This window comes from Giraffa tippelskirchi, chromosome 4 (assembly GCF_054371585.1).
Source record: "Giraffa tippelskirchi isolate mGirTip1 chromosome 4, T2T-mGirTip1v1.2.pri, whole genome shotgun sequence".
Taxonomy (NCBI): domain Eukaryota; kingdom Metazoa; phylum Chordata; class Mammalia; order Artiodactyla; family Giraffidae; genus Giraffa; species Giraffa tippelskirchi.
The window spans coordinates 142544742-142557615 of NC_137278.1; the positions used below are offsets into that span (position 1 = coordinate 142544742).

A 12874-nucleotide genomic window follows, 5' to 3' on the forward strand; every position below is an offset into this window, starting at 1 on the left:
TGTAGATCCCGCCAAAGAGAATGTTTATGTCTAATTCATGCTACATTCAGGCAATATAGTCATTGTGATCAAGCTTTATGCTGTGAAATTGTTTATTTATGGAATTTCCCACCTTGTGAGTCCTTCCTCACCTTTTCACAGGGAGGAGGGTTCTCATTTTTATGTCCTAAAGAGCCATAAAAAACAAGCTTAAGAGTAAACACTCTAGGGTTTACTTCTGTTCGTCTTTCTGGCTTTACATCTTCAGTTTCTGATTGCTCCTTACTTATTTTGATAGGTTTTCAGAGCATTTATAAACACTATTTGCAAATTTTATTCAGCATTTTAAATTATTTTCAGGTAGATGTTCAGTCAAGATGCTTTGGTTTGCCATAATATTGAAAGTATAAATCTTGTGATTCACAAACAGAGAAAGGAACTGAAAAAAAAAACAATTCAGCTGTGTTACAAAAATTAACTGATTACTGATGATGGAAGGATACTAAAAATGATGTTTTTAATATTCTAAGAAAAAATGTGCAAGAATAAAGTAACATCTCTTGGTCATAAAGATCTGGAGAAAATGTCATACAAGTTGGCATATATTATTAGAGATGAATCATATTTTTGAAGACAAAAACACTCATTTTATTCTAATTCCATAATCTGTAGTTCCCTAGAAAAGCAGAAGAGTCTGGACTATGATTTGTGATAGGAAAAAAGAAGCATGAAATATACCTTTAGATCATTAGGATTAGTCTTTGAAAGATTCCCTCAGGTGAAGCAGGGAACTATGAACATACCTTGCATTCTCCTAGTGCACTTTGCTTTTGGTGTCAGAAAGAAGTTTTTGAGCATAAATATTATATGCCATAGACATGTAGAAAGAAAATTGGGTGGAAGTGTTGCTTTGCATAATTTTACTTATATATTTTCCTAAAACAATGAGTGCCTGTTATGAACAGATATTTAAATCTGTTGGTTTACAAGAGGTTTATAGGATGAATTTTGCTCTTATAGTTTATAATCAACTTGAGAAAAGAAGGGTTAAAAACATGTGATTGTAATAATTTAGGAAAAAATTAAATGCTAAACTTATGGAACTGGCTTTAAGTGCAATAGAAATGTAGAGAAGGCCAAATTTTGGGTGAGGTTGACTGGGATAAAGTTTCCTGGAAGAAGTAAAACTTCATCTGGGGGTGTATGGAGTTTGAGGCAGAATAGGGAAGAGTTTATTCTTACCATCTTCTGCTTGACTATGTTCAATTTACTTTGATTCATGGACCTAACGTTCCAGGTTCCTATGCAATACTGTTTTGCGTAGCATCAGATTTTACTTTCATCTCCAGGACACATCCACGACTGGGAGTTGTTTCTGCTTTGGCCCAGCCGCTTCATTCTTTCTGGGGCTATTTGTAGTTCTCCTCTTCTCTTCCCCAGTAGCATATTAGACACATTAAGACCTGGGGGACTCATCTTTTGGTGTGATATCTTAGCAACAGTTAGAACCCTGCTATGGAACAACTGGTTCAAGATCGAGAAAGGAGTATGACAGGGCTGTCTGCTGTCACCCTGTTTGTTTAATCTATATGCTGAGCACATCATGAGAAATGCCAGGCTGGATGAATTACAAGCTAGAATCAAGATAGGCAGGAGAAACATCAACATCCTCAGATATGCAGATGATACCACTCTAATGGCAGAAAGCGAAGAGGAACTAAAGAGCCTCTTGATGAGGGTGAAGGAGGAGGGTGAAAGAGTCAGCTTAAAACTGAATATTAAAAAAAAAACCAAGATCATGGCATCCAGCCCCATTACTTCATGGCAAATAAAAGGAGAAAATGTGGAAGTAGTGACAGATTTCCTCTTCTTGGGCTCTCAAATCACTGCAGATGGTGACTGCAGCCATGAAATCAGAAGATATTTGCTTCTTGGCAGGAAGGAGATGACAAACCTAGACAGTGTGTTGAAAAGCAGAGGCATTACTCTGCCAACAAAGGGCTGTATAGTCAAGGCTGTGGTATTCCCAGTGGTCGTGTATGGTTGTGAGAGCTGGACGGTAAAGAAAGTGGAGCACAGAAGAATTCATGCCTTCAAACTGTGGTGCTGGAGAAGATACCTTCGAGTCCCTTGGACAGCAAGATCAAACCAGTCTTAAGGGAAATCAACCTTGAATACTAATTGGAAGGACTGATGCTGGGGCTGAAGCTCCAGTATTTTGGTCATCTGGTTGGAACAGCTGACTCATTGGTAAAGTCCCTGATGCTAGGAAAGATTGAGGGCAAAGGAGAAGAGGGCATCAGAGGATGAGATGGCTGGATGGCATCACTGAAGCAATAGACTTGAAGATGGGCAAACTTCAGGAGATGGTAGGGGACAGGGAGGCCTAGCATGTTGCAGTCCATGGGGTCACAAAGAGTCGGACATGACTAGATGACTGAACAACAACAACAGGAAGAATTTTAACACACTATAGTATGCAAAGTTGTAGGAATTGGCACAAAGGAAAAATAAGGCCAAATAAATAACCATATTGAAAGAAGAAAGAAATATTGAAAACCAAATTAGGAATACATTGTAATCACATAATAGAAATTTTAGAAGTCATGGGAGAATATTTCTCATATTATAGATATTGCATTAAATTGTCTATTATAAACAGTATGAAGCTATTGGAGATTCTTGGGCAAAGTGCTGACATGTTGAAAAGATTTATTAGTAAGTGTAGATCTGTAGGATAAACTCAAGTTTGAAACTGGGGATATATTTTATTAGAGCACAATTATTAGTAGTATGCCTTTTTTGGTTATATAAGAATAGCATATATATTTAACATTAATTTATTTGTTATATAATAGAAATATCATTGTGTTTAAATATGCTTTTTGTTGTTTTAGAGGAATTCCAGGGAAGAAATGTGGTACAATCATACTTACAGCAGAGGAATTAAACTGTTGCAGAGTAAGTAAATATTTCTTTGGATTAGACAGTAGTTCTAAAACTTCTTTGAAATGGTATTTCTCAAACTATATTTAAACGATTTTTCTTCAGTAATTTTAGCAAAAATAATTAAAACTAAATTATATAATTCTATGATTCATAAAAATATTATTTTAGGTAGTTCTTTAGCTAGACAGGCTATATTCCATAGTCCAGTTTTAACAGTCTTTTTAATGAATAGAAATTATTAAAATAAGACTTAATATCATTTTGAGGTGGCATTAATAAGGAATTGTGAATTGTATTAATTTTATATGTGAGCCTGAAGAAATATTTCTAGTCACTTGTCTGTAACCATTTTGTGTAACATACTTGTTTTTCTGTGTTTCTGACTGAATTAATTCAGTATTTATATATGATGTCATATGTTCTTACCTTGGGAAGTCCACATTTATAGAGATAACCAGCTACCACTCAAACTGAGTGTAATGACATAGAGTGTACATTTATTAATCTTAGAAAATGACTAGTTTTAATTGTGATTTTTGGACCTAATCAGCTTTCATACTTCTTGTCTCTGAATTTGTATATGTGTATGATAATCTGTGTTTATATGATGGAGGATACATATTTTTTACTGTGACATTAAAATGCTAGTTTGACAAAATCTTGATATTATTTTGTATAACTGTGCTAATGAACAAACTATTTTAAGTTCTGTTTTGAAATATATGTAACATATCAAGGGCATAGATTGAGTGTTGCCAGTCTGCATCTTAAACATATTTTGCTTTCAATTCTGTTGTTTAGCTTGGAGGAACAGAAAATTATAAAGCTTCCATGCAAATTAAGTGGAATATGTTATTTAGTGATCTAGAGGCATTTTCACCACTCTTTACAAAAATAAAGCTTTTAAAACATCTGAAATTTCCTTTTAATATATTTATTAATAATACTAATTATTTTTTACATATTTCCCATACTTAGAAATTATAGATCTAGAATTTTTAAATTTTTAGGAATCTTGACCTAACTTCACATATGCATCCTACATTCTGATTCTTAGCTAAAGACATTGATAATCAGCATCATTGAAATAATATGGCTGTGCTAGTAGAGTAGAAGAGACAAGTGTGTTCAAAGCAATGATCATAGTTAGCTTCAGAAGTGAGAATATGTTTTATTTTTTTAACTTTTTATTTTATTTTGAAGTATAGCCAATTAACAATGTTGTCATAGTTTTAGTGGACAGCAAAGGGACTCAGCTACATATATGCTGCTGCTGCTGCTAAGTCGCTTCTGCTGCTGCTGCTGCTGCTGCTAAGTCGCTTCAGTCGTGTCCGACTCTGTGTGACCCCATAGACGGCAGCCCACCAGGCTCCGCCATCCCTGGGTTTCTCCAGGCAAGAACACTGGAGTGGGTTGCCATTTCCTTCTCCAATGCAGGAAAGGGAAAAGTGAAAGTGAAACCGCTCAGTCGTGTCCGACTCTTAGTGACCCCATGGACTGCAGCCCACCAGGCTCCTCTGCCCAGTGGATTTTCCGGGCAAGAGTACCGGAGTGGGGTGCCATCGCCTTCTCCAGCCACATATATGAATGTCGCCCTTCTCCTCCGGACTCCCCTGCCATTCATACTGCCACATAACATTGAGCAGAGTTCCCTGTGCTACATAGTACGACCTTGTTGATTTTCCATTTTAAATACAGCAGTGTGTACCTGTTGATCCTCAAATTCCTAAGTGTCCCTTCCCCCCACCTATCCCCCTAGCAATTATGAGTTAAGTCTGTAAGTCTGTTTCTATTTTGTAGATAAGTTCATTTGTATCATTTCCTTTTAGATTCCACATATAAGGGATGTCATAGAATGTTTCTCTGTCTCGGTCGGACTTAGTTCACTCAGCATGACAGTTTCTAAATTCATCCAAGTTTTAAGTGTGCATTTTATGGTACTTTAAAAATATCAGGCATTATCACTTAGAATTTGTAATGAAATAATTTTATTTCATATTAGAAATTATCAAATTGACAGTTCCTTTCTTGAAAACACATTGCCAGTTATTAGCTTGAGCGTACAACGTAGAATCAGAACACCTAAATTTCAGTATGTCTCTTTCACTATTTGGCTGAGTGAAAAGTTTTGGAGCTTTAATTTCTACATTTGTAAACTGCTACAAGTCTTCATACAGGTGCACTTCATTTTATTGTGCTTCACTTTATTGCATAGTGCATATATTGTATTTTTTGCAAATTGAAGGCCTGTCACAGACCTGTGGTGAAAAAGTCTTTTGGCACCATTTTTCCAGTAATATTGCTCACTCTAGTCTCTGTGTCACATTTTACTAGTTTTTCCAAAATATGAAAAATTTTCATTATTATTACCTTTGTTATAGTGATCTGTGATCAGTGGTCTTTGATGTTAAAATTGTAATTGTTTTTGGGCACCAAGGAATTAATAAAAGTGTGTGTGCTGACTGCACCACAAACTGGCCATTCCCCCATCTCTCTCCCTCTTGCCAGGCATCCTTATTCTCTGAGATACAACAATAAGTAATTAAGACAGTTAATATCCCTATAATGGCTGCTAAGGGTTGAAGTGAAAGGGAGGTTCACACATCTCTCACTTTTTAAAAAAATTAATTAATTTATTTTAGTTGGAGGCTAATTACTTTACAATATTGTACTGGTTTTTGCCATACATTGATATGAATCACTTTAAATCAAAAGCTAGAAATGATTTAGCTTACTGAGGAATGGCTGTCTAAAGCCAAGCTGAGATAGGCTGAAAGCTAGTCCTTTTGGGCCAAATGACCCAAGCAAAATTTCTTGAAGGCAATTTCTTGTGCTACTCCAGTGAATATATGCGTGGTAAGAAAGCAGAACATTCTTACTGCTGATATGGAGAAAGTTGTAGTTGTCTGGATAGAAGATCAAGCTAGCCACAACATTTCCTTAAGCCAAAGTCTAATCCAGAGGAAGGCGCTAGTGCTCTTAAATTCTGTGAAGGCTAAGAGAGTTGAGAAAGCTGCAGGAGAAAAGTTTGAAGCTAGCAGAGGTTGTTTCATGGGATTTAAGGAAAGAAACTCTGTCCGTAAGATGAAAGTACAGGTGAAGCAGCAGGAGCTCATATAGAAAGAAGCTGCAATAAGATATCCAGATGTTCTAGCTAAGATAATTAATGATGGTTGCTACACTAGATAAAAGATTTTCAATGTAGATGAAACAACCTTATATTGGAAGAAGATGCAATTTAGGACTTTCATAGATAGAGAAGAGAAATAAGTGCCTGGTTTCAAAGCTTCAGAAGACAGACTGACCCTCTTGTCTTGCAGATGGTAACTACAAGGTGGTTTCTATTTAGAAAGGTGCTCATGTGACTCAGTGGTAAAGAATCTGTCTGCCAATGAAGGAGATGAAAGATGCAGGTTTGATATCTGGGTCAGGAAAATCCCATGGAGGAGGAAGTGGCAACCCTCTCCAGTATTCTTGCCCGGAAAATCCCATGGACAGAAGGAGCCTGGTGGACTACAGTCTGTGGGGTCGTAAAGAGTCAGACACGACTTAGTGACTGACCACACATGCAGCATGTCATTTAGACAATTCTTGGGCCCTTAAGAAATATGCTCAATTTGCTCTGCTTATGCTCTATAAGGAGAAGGCAATGGCACCCCGCTCCAGTACTCTTTCCTGGAAAATTTCATGGATGGAGGAGCCTGGTAGCCTACAGTCCATGGGGTCGCTAAGAGTCAGACACGACTGAGCGACTTCACTTTCACTTTTCCCTTTCATGCACTGGAGAAGGAAATGGCTACCCATAAATGAAACAATAAGGCCAGATTGACAGCATATCTGTTTACAACGTGGTTTACTGATTTTTTTAAATTAATTAATTTTAATTGGAGGATAATTACTTCACAATATTATGACAATTTCTGCCAAAGACACCAGTTTCAGCCATTTGTCTCCCCATCCTGAATCCCTCACCAACCTCCCTCCCCACCCCTATCCCTCTGGGTTGTCCCAGAGCACTGGCTCTGGGTGACTTGCTTCATGCATCAAACTTACACTGGTCATCTATTTTACATATGGTAATGTAAATGTTTCAATGCTATTCTCTCAAATCATCCTACCCTTGCCTTCTCCCACAGAGTCCAAAAGTCTGTTCTTTACATCTGTGTCTCTTTTTGTGCCCTGCATGTCGGATCATCACTACCGACTTTCTAAATTCCATATATATGTGCTAATACACAGTATTTGTCTTTTTCTTTCTGACTTTCTTCACTCTGTATAATAGGCTCTAGGTTCATCCACCTCATTAGAACTGACTCAAATGTGTTCCTTTTTATAGCTGGGTATTTGAGCCCATGGGCTTCCCAGGTGGTGCTAGTGGTAAAGAACCCACCTGACAATGCAGGACACATAAGAGATCCAGGTTCGATCCCTTGGTTGGGAAGATCCCCTGGAGAAGTGCGTGGCAACCCACTCCAGTATTCTTGCCTGGAGAATCCAGTGGACAGAGGAGCCTGGCAGGCTACGATTCATAGGGTCACACAGAGTCGGACATGACTGAAGTGACTTAGCACAGCCAGCACGTGTAAGCCCACTGTTGTTACCTATTGCTCAGAAAAAAAAAAGGTTTCTTTCAAAATAATACTGCTTATTTACAATGCACCTGGCCACACAAGAGTTCTGATGGAGATGTATGAGTTTGATGTTATTTTCATGCTTACTAACACACTAATTCTGCAAACCATGGCTCAGAGGAGTAAGTTCGACTTTCAATTCCTGTTACTTAAGAAATAATGCATTTCATAAAGTCATAGTGATTCCTCTAATAGATCTGGGCAAAGTCAACTGAAAATCTTGTAAAAAGGATTCACCATTCTAGATGCCATTAAGAACATTCATAATTCATGGGGAGAGGCCTAGATATCAATATTAACAGGAGTTTGTAAGAAATTGATTCCAACCCTCACAAGAGGATGACTTTGAGGGGTTTAAGACTTCAGTGGAGGAAGTAACTGATGATATTGTGAAAATGGCAAGAAAGTTAGAATAGAAAGTTGAGCCTAAAGATATGACTGAATAGCTGTAATCTCGTGATAAGACTTGAATGGATGACAAGTTGCATCTTATGGATGAGCAATGAAAGTGGGTTCTTCAGATGGAATCTACTGGTAAAGATGCTGTGAAGGTTGTTGAAAGGACAACAAAGGTTGTAGAATATTATATGTACTTAGTTGACAAAGCAGCAGCATTATTTGTGTGGATTGACTTTGATTTTGAAAGAAGTTCCAACTACGGGGAAAATGCTAGCAAATAGCATTGCATGCTACATAAGAGATCCAGGTTCGATCCCTTGGTTGGGAAGATCCCCTGGAGAAGTGCGTGGCACTTCTCCAGTATTTTTGATTAGATTCTTTGCTTAGATGATGTTAAGCCTCATGTGCTATTTGTAAATCTTAGAGACTAATCTCTTGTGGGTCATTTCATTTGCAAATATTTTCTCCCAATTGTGGGTTATCTTTTCATTTTGTTTACTGTCTTCTTTGCTGTGTAAAAGCTTTTGAATAATCAAGAATACTCCAGTATTCTTGCCTGGAGAATCCAGTGGACAGAGGAGCCTGGCAGGCTACGATTCATAGGGTCACACAGAGTCAGACATGACTGAAGTGACTTAGCACAGCCAGCACATGTAAGCCCACTGTTGTTACCTATTGCTCAGAAAAAAAAAAAAGGTTTCTTTCAAAATAATACTGCTTATTTACAATGCACCTGGCCACACAAGAGTTCTGATGGAGATGTATGAGAAATCAATCCTGAAAGGAAGAGTCAATTGATGGGGCAAATTTCATTGTTGTCTTATTCTAAGCAATCGCCACAGCCACCCCAAACTTCGACAGCCATCACCCTGATCAGCCAGCATCTGTCAATATCAAGTCCAGGCCCTCCACCAGCAAAAAGATTGTGACTTGCTGAAGACTCAGATGATAGTTAGCATTTTTAGCAATGAAGTATTTTTAAATCAAGGCATGTGCATTGTTTCCTTAGACATATGCTATTGAACACTTACTAGACAAAGTATAGTGTGAGAAATAACTTTTATGTGCACTGGGAAACTGAAAAATTGATGTGACTTGCTTTATTGTGATAGTCACTGTATTGTGGCGGTCTGGAACAGAATCCACAATATCTTCGAGATGTGTGTGTATCTCCCCCAAGTGGTTCTTTGCAGAATTAAAAAGGGACTGTATTTCTTTCTTGAGAGAGGAAAAGAGCTGGAGGAATCAGGCTCCCCAACTTCAGACTATGCTACCAAGCTGTAATCATCAAAACATATGGTACTGGGACAGAAATAGAAATATAGATCAATGGAACAGGATAGAAAACTCAAAGACAAACCCACACACCTGTGGCCAATTAATGTATGATAAAGGAGGCAAGACTATGCAATATTGGAAAGACAATCTCTTCAATAAATGGTGCTGGGAAAACTGGACACCTACATGTAAAAAAATGAAATTAGATCATTCCATACACAAAAATAAACTCAAAATGGATCAAAGACCTAAATGTGAGACCAAATACTATAAAATTCCTAGAGGAAAACACAGGCAGAACACTCACTGACATAAATTGCAGCAGTATCTTTGTCTGTCTCCCAGAGTAATGGGGAAAAAAACAAAGATAAACAGATGGGGCCTACTTATATTCAAAAGCTTTTACACAGCAAAGAAGACAATAAACAAAATGAAAAGATAACCCACAATTGGGAGAAAATATTTGCAAATGAAATGACCCACAAGAGATTAGTCTCTAAGATTTACAAATAGCACATGAGGCTTAACATCATCTAAGCAAAGAACCTAATCAAAAAACACACAGAAGACCTAGATAGCCAACAGGCAAATGAACAGATGTACAACCTTGCTAATTAGTGGAGAAATGTAAATCAAACCTAGAATCAAAATGGATATCTTAAAAAAATCCACCAACAGTAAGTGCTAGAGAGGGTGTTTCCAGAAGGGAACCCTCCTACACAGTTGGTGGAAATGTAAATTGCTATAGCCATTATGGATAACAGTATGGAGATTCCTTAAAAAACTAAATATAGAGCTACCATATAACCCTGCAATTCCATTCCTGGGCATATGTCCAGAGAAAAACATGATCTGAAAGGGTAGATACACTCCAAAGTTCATCGAAAATGTTTATAATAGCCAAGACAAGGAAGCAACCTAAATGGCCATCAATGGAGAAATGGATAGAAAAGATACGGTACATATAAACAATGAAATATCACTCAGCCATTAAAAAGAATGAAATAATGCCATTTACAGCAACATGGATGGATCTAGAGAGTGACATACTGAGTGAAGTCAGTCAGAGAAGGAGAAATATTGTATGACACCCCTTATATGCAGAATCGAAAAAGAAATGATACTAATGAACTTATTTACAACACAGAAACAGACTCACAGACTTAGAGAACTAACTTATGGTTGCTAGGGGAGAAGGATGGAGGGAAGCAATAGAGAGTTGCAGATCAACATGTACACACTGCTATATTTGAAATGGGTAACCAACAATATCCTACTATATTAAAAAAGGGGGCATATTAGAGAAATGGATAAATTATAAATTTATACAAATGTTTATTTGTAGTGTGGTAATCCTAATTATCTCAATTTAGTATTCCATAGTTTACTTCAAATGCAACTTTTGTGATATATCTTATCAAATTCTAGGATAGAAATTAAAGTAATTTTGAAGTCATATTGGAAATGTTTCCTCACTCAGTATTTTTAAATAGCTTCAAATTGTCCACAAATAATATTTTTCATTCTGATTGGCTTCACAAATTGTATAATGTGCTATTCCCTGGTAAGGAAGCTTGGAATAGAATGGCGAGAAAAATAACAAGCAACCTCTGTCCTTTTATTTAACACACATGTATTTTTTGAAAACAATATAGATTAATCAGATGATTCTGTAGGCAAATATTGATTCTCCCGTGGAGAATCTAATTTATATTGGGTGGAGGTAACCAGGACTCTTTGAGAAAATTCCTTTTTAGCTTAGCCCCAAGTAATGATTAAGATTTCCAGCAGGGCATGCAGCTTATATGGGGCCCAAAGAGGGAAAGAGTGTATCTGGTGTGTGTCAGCAAGGGGATGGGAGTTGGGGAATGATTGAAATCAAACTTTTGTCATATGAATATGGAAAAGGTTGCTCAGAGTTTTTTTGGTGTTGAGCTTTTGTAGACTGTGTTAAAGATTCTGTGTTTCTCCAAGGGAAAGGCTTGAATAATTTTAAGTTATAAACAAAATTATTTATTTGATGTTTTAAGTCTATTACTCTCCCTGCTGAATGGAGAATCGATTGGATAGGTCCGAGAGCAGAAGAGGGAGAAGTGAACAAATGCCACTGTGCATATCCAGGTGATTGAAGATTTGATAAATGTTTTAGAGATAGCATCTTGCAACTTGGAAATGAACTGGGTAAGAGGTCAGGAAAGGGAATAGTCAAGGACAACTTCCTTGAGCACTTTGGGTGGATGACCAGTCACTCATTGAATCTGGAAAAGTTACAGAACAAGTTTGGTTTGAATGTGTTAGAACTTGTTAGAAGTGTGAGACATTTAAGTGCATTTCTTCATTAGGAAGTTTGTTACATTGTTGTGGAGTATTAAAGAAAGTCTTAAAATTCTCTCAGGGTGCTTTAAGCATAAAAGTTTAAAAAATGCAATGATGCTCTTATATTTCTAAAAGTAAGTGAATGCTTGTGTTTTTCCCAGAAATTAGATTTCTTTTGTGTTTGATATAGATGGAATCTCTTCTAAGTCATTATCCTGAGTAATTACAAAAATATTTTCCACAAGTTTATATCACTTGGTGCATTGAAAGTAATATTTTATTTTGAGTTATTCATTTTCCAAGCCTTATGAAATATAATTTGAAAAACTACAATTTGATATTACATTTACCAATGATCGGACTTCCCAGGTGGTGCTAACGGTAAAGAAACCGCCTGCCAATGCAGGAGATATAAGAGATGCGGGTTGGATCCCTTGGTTGGGAAGATCACTTGGAGAAGGAAATGTCAACCCACTCCAGTATTCTTGCCTGGAGAATCCCATGGACAGAGGAGCCTGGTGGGCTACGGTCCATGGGGTTGCAAAGAGTTGGACATGACTGAAGTGACTTAACACGCATGCACACATTAACAGTGATCATGTGAAAATTCATTTTACTCTTTGAAGTGTAATTCGCCATCCATTTGAAATATACACAGTTCAGAATTCTCCTGTGTATTTTAAGTGCATCAGAATTTTTTTTGGTAATTTATGTTTTGTTTTAGGTGCTTTGGAAGAATGTCTTAGAGGAGTCATTTATTTCTGTGGCAAGACTAATGTCTTTGTCTCATGTTCTTGGAAAACCACTCTCTCCTAAGGGCATTTTAATATATGTGAAGATGAAAGGGAAAGCAAAGAAACAGAAAAGTAAAACCAATCCTTCCTGTTCAATTTGCCTTGGTTTTATTGTTTTATTTTCAGGGTGACTCTGTCACTACTTCCTTAAAAGAAATCTTTGGTTTTTTAACCTCACATTGATCATGGTTGCAAAGTTTGAGTTCATGGTGCTATCCATATTTTTATTTTCTCTGTTCTTTCAGTTTTCTTTAAAATATTTATTGTTACTATGCCAGCTTAGGCATATATTTCCTGCTCTATTATGAGTGTTCAACTGGTAAAGTTATGACTTCTATATGTTAAATAACGAAGTAAAATAATACCCCACCAATGCTTTTGAAATCCAGAAATCTGGAGTTATAAACTTCTCTGAAACCATCTCTTTATTCCCAGATTCCAGCCTAAGTATTCCTTGAGAAATGTTTGCTGAATAAGTATATGAATGAATTAATCAATGAAAAAGACAGATAGCATCACCTCTTGAAT

The 12874-nt window shown here is 36.9% G+C and overlaps 1 protein-coding gene across 2 annotated transcripts in view; it reads left to right on the forward strand.

The window, feature by feature from the left end:
* The window catches only part of CPNE8 (copine 8), a 268048-nt gene that overhangs the window by 129873 nt on the left and 125301 nt on the right, over positions 1-12874 (forward strand). For both annotated transcript variants that reach the window (XM_081483375.1, XM_081483374.1), the window contains one exon: positions 2877-2940. In XM_081483375.1, coding sequence (XP_081339501.1) covers positions 2877-2940 — 64 coding nt within the window. The remainder of the gene's footprint in view (positions 1-2876; positions 2941-12874) is intronic.